The sequence below is a fragment of the Myotis myotis genome, unplaced genomic scaffold, assembly GCF_014108235.1.
Source record: "Myotis myotis isolate mMyoMyo1 unplaced genomic scaffold, mMyoMyo1.p scaffold_m19_p_2, whole genome shotgun sequence".
NCBI lineage: Eukaryota > Metazoa > Chordata > Mammalia > Chiroptera > Vespertilionidae > Myotis > Myotis myotis.
This window is the reverse complement of record NW_023416324.1, coordinates 10,796,035-10,816,980: the sequence shown is the minus strand read 5'-3', so window position 1 is coordinate 10,816,980 and position 20,946 is coordinate 10,796,035. Positions and strand designations below refer to the sequence as shown.

General features: G+C 51.7%; 1 protein-coding gene across 1 annotated transcript in view; it reads right to left on the bottom strand.

Annotated features, from left to right (window-relative positions):
- Positions 1-20,000, bottom strand: part of VWA5B1 (von Willebrand factor A domain containing 5B1) — a 39,001-nt gene extending 19,001 nt beyond the window's left edge. The window contains exons 1-11 of the mRNA XM_036350790.1: positions 19,783-20,000; positions 18,311-18,463; positions 16,752-17,022; positions 13,917-14,062; positions 12,948-13,079; positions 12,204-12,328; positions 8,209-8,385; positions 3,930-4,040; positions 2,072-2,274; positions 1,063-1,177; positions 469-654 (exon numbers count right to left, since the gene is read on the bottom strand). Coding sequence (XP_036206683.1) covers positions 469-654; positions 1,063-1,177; positions 2,072-2,274; positions 3,930-4,040; positions 8,209-8,385; positions 12,204-12,328; positions 12,948-13,079; positions 13,917-14,062; positions 16,752-17,022; positions 18,311-18,463; positions 19,783-19,786 — 1,623 coding nt within the window. The 5' untranslated portion in view covers positions 19,787-20,000. The remainder of the gene's footprint in view (positions 1-468; positions 655-1,062; positions 1,178-2,071; positions 2,275-3,929; positions 4,041-8,208; positions 8,386-12,203; positions 12,329-12,947; positions 13,080-13,916; positions 14,063-16,751; positions 17,023-18,310; positions 18,464-19,782) is intronic.
- Positions 20,001-20,946: the final 946 nt, after the last annotated feature.

The following is a 20,946-nucleotide window of genomic DNA, read 5'->3' as shown; positions in this document are numbered from 1 at the left end:
AACCGAATTGACCAGTTCAGTTGTACAAATGGTTGTCCTCTCTCAATAATTAAGTTTATTTGATGAGAAATTCATATTCTGGCTACCACATCATTTGTAATAATGTCCTTCACAATATTCTCCTGCTGCGTGTAACATCAAATGACATTCTGAGGGGAGCAGCATTAATATGTGGCCATAGTTTTTGCCATCACAAAAAATGCTACAATAAATCCTTGGACATAACTCCATCATATCACTTTATTTCTGTTAGATCCCTTAGAAGGGATTTCTGGGTTGAAAAGTTATGTCTTTCTAATCTCATTAGTTATTTGTAGATTGCATTCCATGGCCTGGCATCTATACCTCACAACTATAAGCCCAGATCCAGTTCCTTCCTTCCTGCCAGGAACAGTCTTTCCAGCGAGGATGGCCGCAAGGGTATGCTTCTGGACCCCCACTGACCCCGGGCATTTCTAAGATACTTACAGATCTGGAGTTGGAGATGTATAAGGAGGCATCACACACAATGCCGTATCCCACCAGCCGTTCCCCAGGGAAGAGGGTGCTGGTGCTCAAGGGGGAGACCAGCACTTCGGTGGTCTCCGGGAAGACCCACTCCACAGTCACATCACTCAGGACTGGGGCCATGGCCTTCTTCAGGGATTTGACCATCTGTTGGGCAGAATCAGAACACCGGTTGGGGAGATGTGTGAGCAGGGGTATGTCCAGACGCACGAAGCCCAGGTGGGTATGACCATGCGGGGATGTGAGCAGGAAAGAAGTGACAAGAGGCCTTGGGGTGGCTTGCCTACCAGTGAGCATGCCACTTCTTAGGCTCCTACAATGCCAGAGTTGGAGCAAATGTCTGCTGGCGTCTTCTCTAAGCTTAGCAGTTTATAAATGAGAAAATCCAGGACTCAAAGGAGGGCTGTGACTAGTCCAGGACACCCAGAAAGTTTGTGTCAAAAACATGAACCAGATAGTGATCTTGAGCAAGTCGATTTGCTTTCCCGGGCCTCCTTTCCCCCACGTGTTAGAGTGAGGGTCCAGCAGCAGAGGGACTGGGGTCCTCCCACCTACCTTGGGTTGCAGCCGCTCCCCCTCCATCAGGAACTCAGCACTGCCCTTGGACACGGTTGCCAGCCCCTTCACCAGCCTGTGGCAGACGTTTGGTCCAATTCCAAAGCTATAGCACCTGGGCAGGGGAGGAGAGAGGCTGCCACTTCCCATCCTCTCTGCCATCTTTGTCTCCTGATGGGGCGCATGTTCCAGGCGGACTCTCTCACAGCTGGCCCAGCTTCAGGCAGAGGGCCGGGGAAGAGGGCCATCAATGGGCATTTACATTCACACATGAAGCCCATGACTTCCGCCCCAGCTCAGAGTCTAAGCAGCAGAAAGGGCTTCCTTTGCCCAGGCTGCTGGTTGGGAGCTGGATGCAGAGGTGAGGGCATCTCATCCCTCCTGAATCTTGAGGGGGAGAGGCAAACTTTGAGGTCAGCCACACCACCTTGGAAGCAAAGCTCTAAAATAGCGGTTCTCAACCTGTGGGTCGCTACCCCTTTGGGGGTCGAACGACCCTTTCACAGGGGTCGCCTAAGACCAGCCCTGGGCAAACTACGGTCCGCGGGCCGGATCCGGCCTGTTTGAAATGAATAAAACTAAAAAAAAAAAAAGACCGTACCCTTTTATGTAATGAGGTTTACTTTGAATTTATATTAGTTCACACAAATACTCCATCCATGCTTTTGTTCCGGCCCTCCGGTCCAGTTTAAGAACCCATTGTGGCCCTCGAGTCAAAAAGTTTGCCCACCCCTGCCTAAGACCATTGGAAAACACATATAAAATTACATATTGTTTACAGTAGCAAAATTACAGTTATGAAGTAGCAACAAAAATAATTTTATGGTTGGGGGTCACCACAACATGAGGAACTGTATTTAAAGGGTCGCGGCATTAGGAAGGTTGAGAACCACTGTTCTGAAAGGTTCTTTCCTTGTCTTCTGGCATTTTTTCCATGTGGCCTGGGTTCTGGAAACCCCAGTCCAGGGCAGCCCGGGATAACCACGTCCTACCTTCAGCTTGTGCTCACCTGGTGGAGAAGGCGTGGTTTCGCACCAGCTCCAGCACCTTCCCGGTGTTGTTGACCGCCCCGTCTGTGACCACGAAGAGGAGTCGCGGGTGGCCTCGGTGCACTGGCTGCCGGATGACCCACCTGAGCGGGGAGAGGATGTTGGTGCCGCCCATGTCAGCCCGCATTCTCTGAATGTTTTCACAGGCTATGGCCAAGGTCTCCTGCAGGAAAGGCACAGGCAGGGAGAGAATTCCCAGGGTCACCGTAGGGTGCGGAGACTCTGAGCCCCTTGGGGGAGGAGTCCCTTTGTTTCCCTAGATCGGCAATTTTCAACTTTTTTTTTTTTTTAACATAAACTAATTACTAAAACTCTGAGGCACATCAAAAAATATATTTGTTGCTGATCTAACAAAAATAAAGGTATACTTTTGATTCATTCACACCACTTGGCTAATGTGTTGGCTGCTGTCATTTGTGTGCGTGACAATCTAGGGGAAAAGAGGTCAGTGTCCCCGACTAAAGAGAGGTGTTGCATGTCTTAGAAATCCTTGCAGCACACCCGTTGACAATCCCTGCCCTGGATAATACTCTAACCTCGCCAGAGTTGAGTCCTGTTCCCAATCTCACCTCGGCCCCACATACAGGAAGAATAATAGGTGGACACTTATTTGACATGGTTCTGCCCAATTACACCCCCACCAGTGCCTGCCGTGCTACCACTCGCGGTGTTACATTAACTTATCATTGTCCTTTCTGGCCCGGATGAATGTCCCTACAGCAAGGACAGATTCTCACTGGACATCAGATGTCCTTCTGCTCCTGACTCAGGAAGGTGCTCTTCCAGCATCCATGCTCAAAAGTCTTAAAATGTATAATGTACCTTTGAGCCAGAAAGACTAGAAATTTACCCCAGGGGAATCGTGAAGGAGGGATGTGAAGCCTTTGATACAAAGGTGATAAGAAAAAAAAAAAAAGGAAACAACTTCAGTGCCCAACTGCAGGGGTTTAGTTAAATAAGTCACGCCTATCTGCAGTGAAACACTAGGCAGCCATTAGAATTATGCTGCAGATTTATACTGCATGTCATAAAAATGTGCTCATGAAAGGCCTAATCCTATCTTTCCTGAAACTGTGGGTAATGCATAGAACAAGGTCTGGAGGGATTTACTCTAAGCTCTTAATATTGTTTTTCCTTTTGTTTTTCTGACGTGATTATGTGAGATTTACATATTTTTCTTTTTGATTATCTAGTTTCAAAAGGCTGTGGGATAATCAATATATTATTATTGCATTTAAAACACCCATAAACTACGTTTAATTGAAAAGTGACTCTGAAGTCCTCCCTCCCTTCCTCCCTTCCTTTTTTCTTTTCCTCCCTCCCTTCTTTCCTTCCTTCCCTCCAATTCCTAGGCCTGCAATTCTGAACGTGCTGCTGGGGCCACAGTCCTGTTATTTAAAATTGTAGCTTGAGTCTCATGAGTCCCACTGTCAGCCCACTTACCCACCTATTCACTCGGCCATCCTTCCTGTTCACTTCTTTGGCTCAACCTTGCACGGATCTATTGTCCCCATGAGACAGAAGCTTCAGTGAGTGGCGGGCCTAGGCTACGCATCCTCTTTCTACCCCTCCCTGGACCCCTGTCTGCGCACACCCACACTTTGTCCAACATGTTCTTTATTTTAAAGAGGAGGGTGTCAGAAGGCTGAGGTGTCAGAGAATGGCCTGAGCAGAGTTAGCCTCCCTTTCCTTCTTGGCTCCTGGGTATCATCCTGGTCCTATACGTGTGGACAGCCTGGGAGCAGGCCTCTCCTCTCCTTTCCTGTCCATTGCTCCTCACCACCCGCCCCTCCTGGTCCCAGCCTGCTCCTTCCTTACCTCGTTGTAGGTCTGACTGGAAGGGAAGAGGCTCTTAAATGTGGATCCAAACCCAATGACATTGAAGAGGCAAGCTGGCATGAGGCTCTTAAGAGCCACCAGCATGGCATCCTGGCAGGCAAGAAAGGGATTTTCAGGATTCGGGAAGGAGTTATAACTTCTGCCACTTCACACCGGTATCATTATCCCGGCAGGAATCTGTCCCACACAGGACTTCCACCCCCCTGCCTGCACCCAATAGCACCTTTTCCCCCAGATCAAGAAATCTGCTGATGCGGAGTGGAGGCTGGACCAAAGCCATCTCATGAAATTTCTCACTCGTGTAGCAAGTCTGACTTTTCAAAGCCATTCTGTTATGGTTGCCAGTTCCATCTCACCTCCTGCTGACCCTGAGAGGTAGGGAGAGCAGGGAGCACCCACTCCTTTCCGCCAAAACAAAATTGATGTCGAAGGGAGGCATATGGCCTGGTCCGGGTCACCCTGGTGATGGGACAGGCTTCTGGCTCTCACTCGGGGCCTTTTGCAGCAGAATTCACTCAAATTATCATTGACTAGGGATGAATCCCTTTGGGACAGTCTCTTTAGGTCATATTTGTTGAATGCCCAGGATGTACTTTACCTACATTACCTCATATAATCTTCACAATCACCCTTGAAGCAGGCACAACAGTATCCCCATTTTTATAGGAGAGAACACTGAAGTACAGAGAGGGAAGCAACTTGTTGGTGAGCATTCAGATAGTAAATAGTGGAGGCAGGACTCAGACACGAGTCACTTTGCCTGCAAAATCTGTGAACATTAGAATCGTAACCTACTTAACTATGCAACATCAGGAGACCCGGATAAAGGCATATTGGAAAAAACGATGCCAAAGAAGAAAAGGGGAGGAGATGCCAAGAGGGAAAAAAGATGATAGTGATGATGAGGCAATGGTAAGTATCAAGCAATTACTACAGATCAAGCACTGTGACACACTCTTTATATTACCTCATTTAATCTCTAAAAGAGTGTCAGCCTGTCACATAGTAAACAGTCAGCAAGTGGTTATTATTATCTACCCAACAAGATGCATATTAATATTAATACCTTTATTTTACAGAGAAGAAAACGGAGGCTTCGAGAGTTTAGGAATTGTACTGGATCGCAAAACCTAAAGATAGGACCGAGGCTTTCAAAACATAGCTCTGAGCCCTGGTCGGTGCAGCTCAGTTGGTTGGACATCGCCCTGTGCACCAAAGGGTTGCTGGATCGATTCTTGGCCAGGGCACATGTCCGGGTTGGGCGCTTGGTCCCCAGCAGGGGGCATGCAGGAGGAAGCGGATCAAAGTTTCTCTCTTACATCCATGTTTTTTTCTCTCCCTCTTTCTCCCTTCCTCTCTCTAGAAATCAATTTAAACATTTTAAAAAAATCTTTAAAAAGCGAAGCTTTAAAAAACAACAACACAGCTCTGAAATCTTCATTCATGTTGGCTCTGCCTTGGCACAGAACCCAGGAGTTGAGGGGAGGGCTCTCCCTCACCCCCATATAGTCTATTGATGGCAGCCCAGGGATCTCAGCATGGCTTCAGGGAAACAAGCTGTTCCACTCCAGAATTTAGAAGTAAACAGCTGTAAGTGGATCCTAGCAACTTCCACACCATAAGGGCCTGCAGCCCCTCTCCCACCCCCTCTGTAAACATTAACGTTAATGTTCTCTTTGTTGCTTGTGTCAATCCATTTTGTGTCTCTATGAAAGAAGTCCAGATCTGCTTATTTTTTCATTAGCTTCTAGTGTATATTCCTGCTAGCAGGAGACGTCGCTGATCCACACAGATTGTCTCTGCTCACACCTATTAGAATTTTCAAAGCCATGTTTTTGGCAGCGAGTGGCAGCTGAAGAATGACACCAGCTGCAGGAAATTCAATTGGTTGAACTTTCCCCTTCTGCGTGGCTGTTTGGATTTCTATTCTCTCCCACCTCCCTTCTTCCAGTTTTTCCTAAAACTTCAACATAATCGGCCACAATTAATGATGCAAGCAACCCCGCCCCCCAATGACCTCATTATCAACGGGGGAGGGGGGAGAGTGCGGGGGGGAGGGGTGTGTGGCCTGAGTAATTTCTGTGTCTTTTTCTAAAAGGGGCAGGCGTATGTAGCAGAATGGATTGTGCTGATGCAAAGCCAGTTGTGAAAGGTAACCTTGAGGTCAGGGAGCTGAGCTGGAAAAGCAAGCAAGCAAGGCTCCTAGAGGGAAGGGACTGTGAGAGGCGCCCTGGAGGAAGCTGTCATCAGAGAATTCTGGAATGTCAAGGTTGGAAAGGTGTTTAGTTCAGGAAATGGATTTCCACTCATGAACCAGCTCCATTCAGCTGGTAGTAATGGCCTGGAGCCCTTGATGAGAACAATACAGAGACTGAGTCCAGACTCAGCGTGGTAAAGAATGTCATGGTCAATTGTTGATGTCTGCCTGGGCTTGGGAGAAGGGAACAAAGCGATACAGGACATATGGCTGCCTCCCTGTATTAATCCTCCCTTCTCATTTTACAGACAGTATAAACGAAGCCCAGAGTTGAGAATCAGTTTGTCCAAAGCCACATAGCCAGCCAGTGGCAGACTTGATCCTGGAACCCGGGCATTTCTCTTTTACTAAGTCATGCAGCAGAAAAGACATAATCGGAAAAGAGAGCTTTTCTTAGGGGGAGTAGGTGTAACTCCCTATCAGAAAGGTGAGGAAAATGAGCGCTGAGCCAGGATAGGGAAAGCTTAGGCTCCCTCGCTAGCACCGTGATGTTGGAAAAAACAGCCTCTCTGGGACTCAGTTTCCTCACCTGGAAATAGGCAGGGAAGGTGGATTCAGTGCTCTCTAAGGGATGCTCCATGATCCCATGATACTTAGAGTAACTGTGGAGACATCTTACAAATTGGTTCCGCTGTGGAATGGGATACACATGGGCACTGGGCTGTGCTTCAGCACTCCAGCACTGTGGACAGCTCCCCATTCCAGTTTTTGTTTTTGATGGGGGGCAGGGGCGGGGAGAAGGTACCAACCAGTCCTACATCCCAGTGTCAAGAGGCCTCAAACAGGAACTTGGGTTGCATATAGGATGCTCTCTCATGCTTCAAGACCAAACCCAGTCATAGCATGACTGAGGAGCTAGCTGGCCTCACAGATCCCACCTAACCTCTCCTCTCCTTGCTTATCCCGTTGCCCTGGGAACAAGAGTTTGTTTGCTCCAGGCACAAACTGGGAAAGGAGTGAAATTTCAGGTGACAACTGAGCCCTCCCCCTTCTCCTTCCCTCATGCCTTGTTTTCTTGAACTGTGATCCTTTACCCAGTTCAATGAACTATGACTGAGGGTTTTTTATGTCTAAATATAGAGCAAGGCCCCATGGGGAGAGATAGATGAGCAAAGATCTGGTCCTTTCCTTAATGAGTTTCCCATAACTCCAGATGAGACAGACCTGCACAGCTAGACATACAAGGGAGAGGTGGATAATGCCGGAACTGAGGCGAAGAATCTCCTGAGGGAGAGCATATGCTTCTGGGTGTTGGGGGAAAGGTGATTACTCTGTCTTCCTCACTCATCAGAAGTCTCCACATCAGCGAGACCATGCTCCATACATGACTGATTAGAGGGCAGAAACTGAGTTTATACCCTGCTATCTTTTTAGACAGCCAACCACAAAATTTTGCCCATATTAGGCATTTCGAGGGGGAAAAAAAGAACCAATTTTTTTTCTACTGGATTCTACACATTATTTGATGACAGGGGCCATCTCCAGTGAATTTCTGATGTCAGGTCGTAGGGACAGACAGACAGACATGGGTTTAGTATTAGACCACACTGGCTGTGTGACCTTGGGTAGGTTATTGAAACTCTCAGGATGGGCTTTCCACTTTGGCAAATGGAGACAATAGCACTAACCTCAGGATTATTAGCTGGATTCAACACCCCGCTGTACCCCTCTCCACTCAGTACCTACTGAGGTGTGTTAGCCTGAGCAGCACTCAGTGAGGGTTGTAGAATGTCAAGGGAAGATGTTGATAACTTCATCCCTTGTAAGTGGACAATCGTTCTGCCTCTGCTCCTACCACTTCAGGGTTTTCTTTTGGGAGCACTTTGAGTTTGGGTGTCTCTGTGGTTGTTCCTTTTAGACATGGAGAGCCATTTAGGAAGGTGGCTCAGGTATGGAAAGGGGACTTCTTGGAACCAAAAGTGCTGATGAAGCTGGTTTGGGGGAGCCCAGCTGATTTACCCTGGAGCACAAGACCCCGGGGAGGGGTCCTCTAACAGGTACCTTGACACGGTGGATGTTGGTCCCACTCATGCTGCCGCTCCTGTCAATGAGGAAGATAAACTCGCCATGGGTCTTCCTCAGGTTCGGCTGGAACGACTGGAGGTCAGGACAGAAGTTGAGCATGATGACAGAATGGTGGGGAATGTCCTTGTGGAGGCGTTTCCGGATGATTTCTGTCTGGAGGAGAAAGAAAAACTCTCACTTGATATTCAAGGGTCCACGCTGCTCACGTGGTCTCCCATTACTCACCAAGTATAGTCAAGATCTCACTCATACCCTGCACGCGAGGCTTCCAGGTTGACTGCACCTGGCTCTCTATTTGCTAGCGTTTCACTAGTTGCAACAGCAAGCATGGACTTTGGAGGCAGAAGGTCTGGGTTTGAATCCCAGCTCTGTCACCGTCTCGCTGTGTGATCTTGAACAAGTCCCTCCCCTGGGCCTGTTTCTTTAATTTTAAAAATGAGGCACATAATGTTCCCTTCTCAGGGTGGTTATGAGGACGAACTGAGCTGGCGCCCAGATGGGAGGCCTCAGCACGCGTGCAGGCCTTCCGCTGAGTAGCAGTTTCTTTCTCTTCCACACTCAGTGTCTGGGCTACCTCTGGCTTATCTGGGCCGTGACCTTGGTTTCTCTGGTTTACTGAGTCTCTCCCACTGATAACTTTCTACTCTTTCTCTAAATTTTACCTTTTGGAAAGCCTGCCCCAATCTTCCAGGTGGATTCAATTACTTGGTATATGAACTAAGGACAAGAGTACGTGCCTCCCCAAGTTGTACGAATAAAGGCAATGCTTGTGAAGCCTGCTGCCCAGCAGTCGTTGGCTAAATGGTACCATCATCCCTGTTGCGGTTGGTCGTGGGCTCAGGCATTGCTCACAGGCAGCTTTGTGCTCATACCTCTGCCTCCCCTCTCGCTTGTGTGTTACTTGAAGGTAGGTCATGCCTGAGTTTCTTTTTTCTCTCTAGGGCTTAACACAGAGCCCGGTGCAGAGGTGGGCTCGGTAAACAAAGGGAGAACAGCCCCATAGTTCTTGACCTTTTCGTGTGTTCTCCTGGCTGACGTGGTGCTGAGCCTTCCTCCTTGACTCTCCCAGTTGCTCTGTACCAAATCCCATTTCCTCCCTCTCTCTCCATCTCCCACCTCTCTCTGTCTCTTTATCTGACTGCCTCTGGGTGGACAGGTCCCTTTGTGTCTGTTTTTCAGTTTTGGTCTCTTTGCATCCCTTCCCCAACTCAGTAGATGACATCATCACCCATCCAGGTGTTCAAACCAAAGTGGAGGAGTTGTCGTTGCTTCTTCTCTTTTTCTCACCCCACACATCTGCTCCTTCAACAAAGGATGGCTAGTTCTGCAGCTAAAACACCCCCCGAATGTGTGCTCTTTTCTGTCTCCACTGCCACCACCCAAGTTCAGGACACTACCATCTCTTGCCTGGGCCCTTGCCATTGCCTCTTACTGGCCCCTTTCCTCCACTTTGACTCCCTGGTGGTCCATTCTATGTAGAGCAGGCAGCGAGATCATTCTTGCCATTCTCTTGCCTGAGCAATGGCTTCCCCTCACACCCTGTGCCATGGCGTATGAAGCCCCCAGGGCCTGGCCCCGGCCTGCCTGTCCACCTCATCTTTGCCCACTCCCCACATTTCACCCGTACAGCCCCCTGTTTCCCAAACATGCCACCATTATTCTGCTTCCAGTTCTTCACCGTCCACCAGGTCTCATTCTCAGACAGGCTTTTTCTAGACACCTGGCTGAACAGCAGCCAGTGCTTGCCACTCATTCCTACATCATCCTGTTTTAGTTCTCTCCTGGTCCCCAGCCTCTCCAAACGGACTGTGCTCATTTGGTTACTTTTTGTGTATCTCCCTGTGCTAGAAGGTAAGCTGCATGAGGACAAGGATGTGTCATTTTCAGTGTGGCCTCCCCAGTGCCTAGAATGGAGCCTGATATCTATTGGACAGGTAGTGTTTGTTGACTAAATAAATGAGAGAATGAATCTGTGTGGGTCCGTCTACCACCGACCTGTGTGTGCAAGTTTGTTTTTTTTCTCTATTTGTCTCTGCTTCTCACCGCATCGCCGTCTTTTCTACATGGTTATCTTCCTGTGCCATTTGCTCCCTCTTCGCTAAATCACAGTTTTGACAGCTTGTCCCTCCCACTCTTCCTGATTGACATTTGCCTTCTGGCTGCCCGCCTCCCTCCTTGGCAAAGGATCAGGCTCTCTGTCCCGCAGGGAGCTCCTTTGCCAGAGCCACGCCCAGCCTGGCTCTCTCGATGGCAGTAACAGCCACATCAGCCTCTCAGAGAGTGGGGGCCCCTGGCTCAGGATTCTCCAATGGCTCCTCAAGTTGCCATTATCTAATTATAATAAACTCATCACTTTGGGGCAGCTTTAGGCTGATGGCTGTCATTCCTGGAGCTCATGAGAATACAGGGTATTTGCATAACCAACCCAAAGTAGCAAACTAATTCTCATTCGCTTCAGTGGTCCCAGAGCTAATTGACTTAAGGTTTGGTAGGCGGGGGACCCAGCTCCAGCCTGGGAGGCCCATTGTCCCCCCTCCCCCCGCAACCACGTTGTCCACATGCTGTAGTTCTCAGAGCTCAGGACACACCTGGCATTGCCACCCCCACTCTGAGAACCAGGCTCAGCCTCTTCTCCCATCTGACTCATCTGGGTGAGGGGGCACTTCTGGGAGAGGTATTTCCAGTGGGTCGCTAACATGGCAGTGATGTGATGGGCACCGAGCCATCTATACCTTCCTTTTGTCATCCTCCCTACCCCACCAAGCAGGTGTTTCCAGTGGGACCTCTAACAGTTGGGGTGAGCAGTAGGCTGTCTACATGTGTTTCCGTACACTCCTCAGCTGCCACATCCTCTGCCAGCCAGGCCCGCAGGAACGGGAAGGGCTCCTAAATCTAGTGTCACTGCCCTCGGATTGAGTCTAAGTCCTTAGCTTTGTTGCCATCCAAGTCAAATCCCAAGAGAATGGTCTTCCCATGCCCCAGCTCATAGTTTTTTTGGGGTGCTAAACCTCAGTTTTTTCAGCCAACAAGCAAAGAGAATAAAAAGAAGTGGGCCATCATTCTTCAAGGTATCTTGGCATCGGACCTGGCTTGGTGTGCAGGGTCATGAACAGGAGGGCGACTGCCGGTACAATTTGTGGCCATCGGCTGAGCCTCCTAGCATTTCTTCCCCACGCGGCCCCTCAGCGTAGGGTCTCTTGTCCTTTGGCTTCGTGGGGGAGAGGGTAGGCAGAGGGGCAGGGTCTTTGTTAGGCTTTCCCTTCCCTGTCTTTACTGTCTATGTAACAGCCACCGAGGACCCAGAGGAAGGAACAGCAAGAGACCCATTCAACAGGTGGGAAAACAGAGGCCCAGGAGTGAAGAAAGAGCTGGGAGTGCACCGGCTGTCAGGTACCACTCAGGGGGTAATACCTGGGGAAGCACCAATTGAGAATTTTACCTGGCTTAGGTACCTTGGTACCTTAGGTACCTGGCTTAGTCACCAGAACAGTGGTTCTCAACCTTCTGGCCCTTGAAATACAGTTCCTCATGTTGTGACCCAACCATAAAATTATTTTCGTTGCTACTTCATAACTGTAATGTTGCCACTGTTATGAATCATCATGTGAATATCTGATATGCAGGATGGTCTGAGGCGACCCCTGTGAAAGGGTCGTTCAACCGCCAAAGGGGTCGCGACCCACAGGGTGAGAACTGCTGCACTAGAAGGTGACCTGGCAGACAGTGTGAGGACAGCACCAGGGTGACCGCTATATCTGAGAGCCATCTGCCTCTGCCCCGCAGTGCCGTGGCCCTTTGCTGCCCCCCGCCCCCGACACCCCCCCCCCCCCAACTTCCCCAAGGGAAACATTGGCGAGGACCTGCCACCAGCCGCTGCGTAACCTCAGGCAAATCCCCGCCGCAGTGAAGTCCAAGTCCCCAGTGCCACCCCGGTTCTGCCACCCCTGGCTCTCTCCTTCAGTCGCCCTCACCTTTCGCTCTGCGCTGCTGTCCTTCTTCATCCCTTTAATGAAATCTGCTCTTCCCCTCAGGTGCTGCTCAAATTCTCCCACGGTCATGTCCCCTTTCTCCATCAGGACATGTGGCATGTGGGGCTCTGCAGAGATGAGATCAAGTCTTGGCACGTGCCCGAGTGTGAGGGTGATGCCAGGGGCCTCAGCTTAGGGGTGGAATCCTCAGAGTGGGGAGGACTCCCGATAGGAAGAGGGGTACAGAAACCCTGGCTGCCCAAAGCAGGACGGGGCCATGAGAAAACTCCTTAGCTGGGAGGCAGAAGTGCCTAGTGACCATGGCTGACCCATGGCCCCTCTCTGGGCCTCAGTTTATCCATCTGTAAAATGGGAGAGGGACTGGTTGCTCTGATATTTTCAGGTCCTGACATTCTAATGAATTTTTAGAGACAAAAGAGTTGTTCCCCGAGAGGTCAGAGCTGCCAGGGCTTTCCTGAGCTTGGGTTTCAAAGATCCTCTGCTCAGCTGGCCTGCGGACAAAGTGCCCCAGTGGGTGCACGAGACCCTGGAGCCTCTGGGGCAGGAGATACTCAATTCCACCAGCTGGAGCCAAGTTTCCTAGGAGGCTGGTCTCCTCTCCTCTGCCACGCACCCTTACCCTTTCCCTGGCTGACCACTGGGCGAGGGGCCAACTGTCTGTGCCCCACGGGCTCAGCACCTCCTCCCTCCCACAGGCTTCCCAGAGGCTGCCCTGGGGCACGGTACCACTGGGGTGGATGAGTATCTCCACAGGCCGGTCGAAGGTGTGCCTGTTGGCCAAGGTGATGATTATGCTCTTGGCCGAGCATGCGGACGGGGCGGCGTCGGCTCGAATCTCATGGGTCGGACTCTCTACCCCTGAGTGGCACAGAAAGGCGGGTTAGGCTCAGGAGCCCTGACAGAGACAGGGGCTTTGTGGGGGACACTGAGATGCAAGCCAGAGATGACACTCCTGCCCATCAGGGGCCCCTGCCTGGCTGGGTAGCCATGGACAGGTCTCCTCAATTTCACCATCTGCAAAGTGGGGACCCAGTGGTGGGGAGTCAAAGGAATTGCCTCCCATGGAGGCACATAAGACAGAAGATGCTCAACGCTCGATCGGTGGGCACCCCATAAACACCTCTCAGGCTGGAATGCCATGCTGCTCTGACAACACACTTGTTGACAAGAAACCACAGCCTTTTAAAGCCTCGAGTGGGCTGGAGAGAGGAACTGTCAGAACAATGGCTCCCAACTCTGGCTGCAGGTTAGAATGGCCTGGGGCCTTCTGAATAGCCAGTACCCAAGGCATAGCCCAGACCAAGGGCCCCAGAAGCTCGGGCGGGAGATGGGTGGCAGGATTCTGGAAGATCCCTGGTGATTCTGCTGTGCAGGTAAGAAGCAGGAAGCGGCTCTATGGCTGAACCGTTGGGAGGGGACCAGGACCCACCCGCGCCATGCACATTCCCCAGGAAGCCATGGCGATGGGGTGGACAGCCTGGAAGGCTCATTGGGAGGGGCTCATCTGTGGCTGGGGAGCAGGAAATGGGAATCCGTGCAGCTCCATGTACTTCAGGATGTCCTCCATTCGGGCCTGTCACATCCCCCACCCTCCCCTTACTCTCTGCCCTGGGCAGCTTTGGGCCGGAAGCCCTCCCCAGCCTGGGGCCTCAAGTCTTCCTGGAGCCTACCTGGGTCTGGGCAGCTCCCTCTCACCTGCGAGCAGGCATGGCCCACGGATCTCCAGCTGGAAGTTGAACTCATATTCCATGGGGTTGGACACATCCATGTCCAGAAGAGTTGCCAGGCACAGCTTGTTCCAGGAGTCCAGGGCCCGGGCGCCGAAGCAATGCCTGTCTTTGCTGGGAAGGGGGCCGAGAGGAGAAGGAAGAGGAGGAGGAGGAGGAGGAGGGCAGCCAGGACCAAGGCAGAAGGGGTGGGGGTGCCTTGTGAGAGGACATCGAGAGGACGGTGAATCTCAGGCAGCCCTGGCTCCTCAGCAGCCCAGCCCAAAACGGGGCTGAGGAGCTCCCTCCTACCCCAGACCCTTACTCTCCCATTCAACCTGATCCCGGGGAGACCCTGGCTTCAGATACAGGCCCCGAGACCCTGGAGGGCTGGGCCGGGGCCAGCTCAGTGCTCCACAGCATTGGCACACATTGTTCTCACCAGAACCCTCAGAAAAAAGCCACTTGGCCCCCGTCTCCCCCATCTCCCACACGGGGAAACTGAGGCTCAGCAAGATGAGGCAACTAGCCCCAACATTCCCACAGTCGGGACTTGGCAGAGTGAGCATGCTCATCCAGTCTGTCTGGCTCCCGTTTGGCGATATCACAGCCCTTCTCAAATCCCTGCTCTGTGTCTGGGAGCTGGGAGCCCTCGAATAAGCCTTGGTTTTCTCATCCATTAACTGGGGATAATAATGACATAGTTGTTTTTCATGAGTGTCTGTCCCCTGCTGAGCATTCAAGTTTGTGCCTCTCCTTCTGTGTTGTCCCCCACCCTGTCTGTGATCCTGGACCCTCTCCTGCCCTCCCCATGGGCACACCCTCTGTCTTTGATGAATGTCCTTAACGGCACATATCCGTGGTGGCGTTTGGTTGTGAATGCACTTTAAACTGAAAAGATTATATTCTATTATGAATCTCACTCATTACTTCCCTTATTATTTAATTAAAAAATATATGTTTTTATTGATTTTTAGATAGAGAGGAAGGGAGAGGGAGAGATAGAGACATCAGTGAGAGAGACACATCCATCAGCTGCCTCCTGCACACCCCCTACTTGTGATCGAGCCAGCAAACCAGGCATGTGCCCTGACCAGGAATCAAACCCGGGACCTCTTGGTCCAGGGGACGATGTTCAATCCACTGAGCCAGACAGCCAGGCCATTACTTCCCTTTTTTTTTCATTCAACACTGTTTCTAAGCTCTGTCCAAGTCTGTAAACCAAAGTCATTGCTGCTGACATGGTACCTCTCATTATATTGTGTAAGTACTTTATATTGTACTTATTTGTCCTGTCTCCACCTCACGTCCATGGGCACCACCACCATGAGGACCCTCATCTGTGTCCCCTTTTTGAACTTATGAAAGGATTTCTCTGGGATCCCTGGGTCAAAGGGCACACACGGAGTGTTCCAAGACTGCTCTCCGCGGTGCTGCCCCAGATTCCACCTTCACCAGCACTGAACACGTCTCCTCGCCTCATCCTCGCCAACACTGGGTATTATCTATTTTTCTCTCTCTGAGCAACTTTGAGGCTCATCAGGATTTGATGCAGGCCTCTCCCACAAGCACCTCTGCTCACTCTGCCTGCTGAGATGGGCAGGAACATGCCTCTTGTCCCTTGATCTGCCAAAGTCCTGGCTGTCCCCAGCTCCGCCAGGTCCTGCCTTTCAAAGGCACCAAGCTTGGCGCCTATGGCAGTACTTACAAAGGTAACATGCAACCTGGTGTCCCCTGGGCTGAGACTGGCTTGTGCCTACAGCTTCTCTGCTGTGGCAAAAGTGTCCTCACCTTCGGCTTCAAGGTCCTACATGACCTGACTCCACGTCAGCCCTCTGACCTCTCTCCTTCACTCTCCCACCGGCTATAGCTATCTTAGCCTGCCCGTCTCCTCTCACACACCAAGTCTGCTGCCTCAGGGCCTTTGCCTCTGCTGTTCTCCCCTGCAGGAATGCTAGATCTGTGCCTACATCCCCCGCACCCCTCACGTCTCAGCTGAAATATTACTCCTCAGAGAAGCTTGGCCTGGCCCAGGACCTCTGGGTTGGGTCCCTCTTTTGTCTATCTATCTATCTATCTATCTATCTATCTATCTATCTATCTATCTTATCTATCTATCTATTTTAATCCTCACCTGGCAATATTTTTCCATTGATTTTTAGAGAGAGTGGAAGAGAGAGGGAAAGACAGAGAGAACTATTGATGTGAGCGAAACACATCAATTGGTTGCCTCCTGCACGTGCCCTAACCAGGGCCCGGGCCAGAGAGGAGCCTGCAACCGAGGTACACGCCCTTGACCAGAATCGAACCCGGGACCCTTCAGTCCACAGACTGATGCTCTATCCACTGAGCCAAAGCAGCTAGGGCAGGTCCCTCTTTTACACTCTTAGCCCAATGAATGTCTCTTTCTTTGTACTTTTCACATAATTAATTATGCATGCAAGTGCACCAGTGGTTCCACATTAAGGGTGTTATTCATTGGATAATGATCTTTCCCACCAAGTTCTAAAAAGGCAGGATCTGTGGTGATTTTGGATCCCTAACATTCAACTCAGTGTCGTAAGTGCATGAAAGAATAAAGCCTGGAAATTCTAATCCCAAGGTGTCCAAATTCCAGAACATCTGGCCAGTAGCATTCCAAGGCATCAGGGAGACCTCAATGCTCTAAAAGTGAGCAGGGCAGGAGCCGTTGTTCAGGGGGTGGCCTCCAGCGCCGAACCTCACCTTTAACTCCATCTCCACCGCCCTGCACACCCTGACAGGCTCCCCACTGCCCACCTGAGACGCTGACCCTTGTCCCCTTGTCCGGCCAGGGGCTCCTTACCCGTGGGCCTGTTGGCTGGAGGGGTCACCGCTCTCTGTGCAGAACTGGGGCACGGTCGGGGCGCAGACAGCAGGCAGCAGGACCCGCATGGCCCCGCTGGGCAGCGTCGGGAGCTCTGAGGAGGTGCTGATGAAGACCTTGACGTTCTCCATCGGGGTGATGGTCCCCAGGTTGACCACGAAGAGGATCCGCTCCAAATCCTCATCCAAAGCCACCTTTCCCAGGGCGCAGGGGGGCGGGACCACGGAAACCCCCTCTCGCAGGATGTTTCCTAAGCGCCAGGCCTGGAGTCAGCCCGCCGCGTACATCATTGCTAGTGCCCCTACGCTTGCTGTGCGGTAGGTCTGAGTCGCCCATTTTGCTGATGGGAAACAGGCTCAGCGTAGGGGTGACTCGGCCAAGTTCCTCAGCAAATTACTAACTCGTTGAACCAGGATCTGAACCTGCATGGGCCTGACGCCAGGCCTGCTGGGATTGGGAGACTTGGACCCACAAAACCCCAACAGAGGGTCACGTCTCCATCCGCAGCCTCTACCTCCCCACAGGAACCCCATTCAAGCATGCCCCATCTTGGGATCCATGCTTTTGCTCTGTCCTTTTATCTGTAAGGCCCATCCCCCCACCCCTACTTATCCAGTCTTACCCTTCTATCCAACCCTTCCAGGAACCCTGCCATGGATACCCCGCGGCCCCAATCTGTACCCCTCTTTTCCTCCTCTGACATTATGCAGACCTCTCTGGGCACAGCCACTTTCCACCTGCTCTCATGGTCACTGCTAGGGACATCCTAGCTATTTTTTCCAGGCTGTGAGTGGTCATATCAGCCTGAGGGCAACTTTGCAGCTTACATATGGTAAGTGCTCGTTAAAATATTCTTGAATGTCTTAATGATCAGATGAACAAACATCACTTTGATCCTAGATCCAATGGTGAGGATCTCTTACATCATGTGATACTTGGTCTGGATTCAAGCCCTGTCTCAAACATGTGGAAGGGAGCAAAGGAGGGAAGGAATGGGAGACATCTGTAATTCTGTCAACAACAATAATATATATATCATGCTGTGTGACCTTGGACCAGTCACTGACCCTCTCTGAGCCTCTTCATCCTCAATAGCAATTTGAGGACTTAGTCTGTACCAGGGACTGCGGTGCGTGCTCTGCATAGATGCTCTCTGTTGAGCTTTGGTGTGTATAATTATTAGCTTCATTTTACGGATAATTTTAATATTTTTTTCTGAGCTCACACCACTTGCAAGGACCAGAATAGGGAGTCAGACCCTGGTGTGACGCATTCCACAACCTCTGAGCTTAAATGACGTGCTGTTCTGTTCTGCAGAGAGAGCTTTAGGACCTGTGGTTGAAACCCTCTGATCCTCACCATGCTTCCTAGATGAGAAGAGGAGAGATTGCCTCTGTGTACAGACAGTAAGGCGAGGTTCAGAGAGGGCCAGTGACACACAGGATGCCTGACTCCTACTGTCATGCTCTCTCTACCCTACGCCATCGCTACGCTTTCAGCCTGACCAGATCCTGCCAGAGCCCTTCTGGCCTCCTTACCTGTGACAGCTGTGGCTCGAAGGTGGGCGGCACTGAAGTGGCCACTCTCCATCTTGGCTTTGTCCTTGATCTGTACCGTTATAACGCGGTCAGCAATGACCGCCTCAAAGCCGATCACCGTGGTGTACTCATCCAGCGGGTACACGAAGAGGCCTGTCGGAGCAGGACCAAGCATCACGGGGTGCCCCGGCTCCACCCTGCACGCCCCACCCCTCGGAAGGAACCCAAGCCTAGGCTGGTACTCATTGCCATGCAGTGGTTCTCAACCTTCTGGTCCTTTAAATACAGTTCCTCATGTTGTGACCCAACCATAAAATTATTTTCGTTGCTACTTCATAACTGTAATGTTGCTACTGTTATGAATCGTCATGTAAATATCTGATATGCAGGATGGTCTTAGGCGACCCCTGTGAAAGGGTCGTTCGACTGCCAAAGGGGTCGCGACCCACAGGTTGAGAACCGCTGATTTAGAGGATGCCAGAGAGGACTTGGGCTGGGACCTCAGGGCTCTGCACTGAGGCCAGGCACTCTGTGAGCACAGGGGCTACTGGAAAAGGGACAGCAGCCCCCTGTCCCAGCCAACTCTTACTCTGCAGGCATGTGAGGCCAGTGTGGCCAGGGCCTCTGACTTTTCGAGAGAGAGTAAAATTCTGGATTTGATGTGACCTGTTGTGTGGGCCAAATAAAACACATGTGCGTGGTGAATTTGCTGTCCGTGGCTCCCAGGAGCTGGGCCTTGGAGGAAGTAAACTAGGGTTAGAATCTGGACCCTGCCGCCTCTCCTAGCCTGGTGACCTTGGACAAGAAGTTCAGTTTCTCTAAGCCTCACAGCCCCATCTGTAAAATGGGGGTAATAGAGCCCCACTCGTAGGGTCATCATGAAAATGGAAAAAATAAGCTATGTGCCCACATTTTTATACCTTAGTGCTTCTCAGCCTTTAAGAGCACACAGATCACGGGCGAGGGGGTGTGTCTTGTTAAAATGCAGATTTTGACTCAGGAGTTCTGGGGTGGGGCCTAGATCTGCATTTCTAAGCAGCCCCTGAGTGAAGTGGATGGCTCGATGGGTTCAGGAACCACAGGGAGGATCAAGGCTGTATCTCAATCTGCCCACCAACATGGGGGCAGCACAATGGTGGGCCCCCAGTGAGCCCTTCACAAATGCCTGCTTCCCATCCCCCTGCGCCTCAGTTTTCTCATCTATAAAATGGGGACTGGGCCTTTTTACATGTAGAAAGCCAAGGGGCTGTCCCCGAGTTATTCATCATTTAGTCTCCTGGGTCCCCAGTGGGTCCCATTTTCAGCCACCCTCTCTGGGATTCCTTCCACAGGGTCACTGTCTGCCCAGGGGATTTCGGAGGGGACCAACTGCGGGTGGGAGGGAATCCTACCCCCCACACCCCCCACAAGTCTCACACAGCGCCCTCCCGGTAGCTCCCTTCCTTCAGGGGAAAGAGAGGAGTTTGACTTACACATGACTCCTCCAGGCAGACATCTGTCCACAGTCCTCGCTGCCCCACCCAATGATTCATATTCGCAGGCTGTTTCATTCCACACTGTTCTTCTGCACTCCAGACCTCACCTGCTCCTCCCCACGCCCCACCGGACAGGCAAAGGGGCGTCCTGCTTCTGAGAAGACAGTGGCTTCTCCAGAGTCACAGGGACCAGAGCCACACTTGGGGCTGGCAGCTCCTGGCTTCCACTGAGTCTCGAGGCCCCTCCCACCGTGAGGCTCCCTCCCGGAGAAGTGGAGGCGGGCCCTTTCACGCAGGGGGGCGTGCCTTGTGGGACCTAAATAGCGCTGGGCCAGCTGGCAGGGCTGGGCCAAATCTGGGCTCAAACCCTGACCCGACTTGCTACCAGCTTTGAGGCCTGCTGGGCGGAAATGGTATCCCATTTTACAGGTGAGGAAACCGAGACTAGGGGAGGGTCCAGGCCTTGCCCAGTGTCCATCGGCCACCCTGGTGGGCCGGGATTCAATATGGAGGAGGGGTCCTTACCCTGGAAAGACTGGGCTTCCAGGTTGCCATAGGTGAGGGATGCAGTCAGACCCAGGGCATAACCACTGACGAAGGAGGTCACGTCAGAAGCAGTGAGGGGCAGGGCTGCCCCTGTCATCTGGTTCAGCAGACCGGGCATCCCGCTGGCTACTCAGCCTTCAGGGTCTGCGGGAGACAGGAAGTGAGAGTGGCCCTCATCCCCCCACCAGCCCAGTTCTCTCAGGTTAGACCCCCCAGGCAGTGGGCCCCTCATTCTCTTCCCTTTCCCCAAGCACTTTCCCGTTGGTGACCCCCGATAACGCTGAACTAGCAGAGAAGTGGTGGTTCCGTTTCTTCCCATTTCACAGTGGAGAAACTGAGGCCTGAAGACAGGCGACCCGCCTGGATTTGCTCGGTGAGCTGGTGCACAGGTGGGGCTGGAGCCCATCAGAGCCCCGTCCGGCCTGGAGTTCTCCCGGCAGACAATGCCCTCCTGGCCTGACCCACCCTCTGTCAGCCCCAGAGCCTCTGAGCTGCCATAGGTGAGGGATGCAGTCAGACCCAGGTCTGACTGAGCTGAGATGGTTCCTTTGCCAAAGGAGGGGATGGAATAGCTCATCAAGCCCCTCCTCCTCTGATTTCAGTCAATCTACCCAC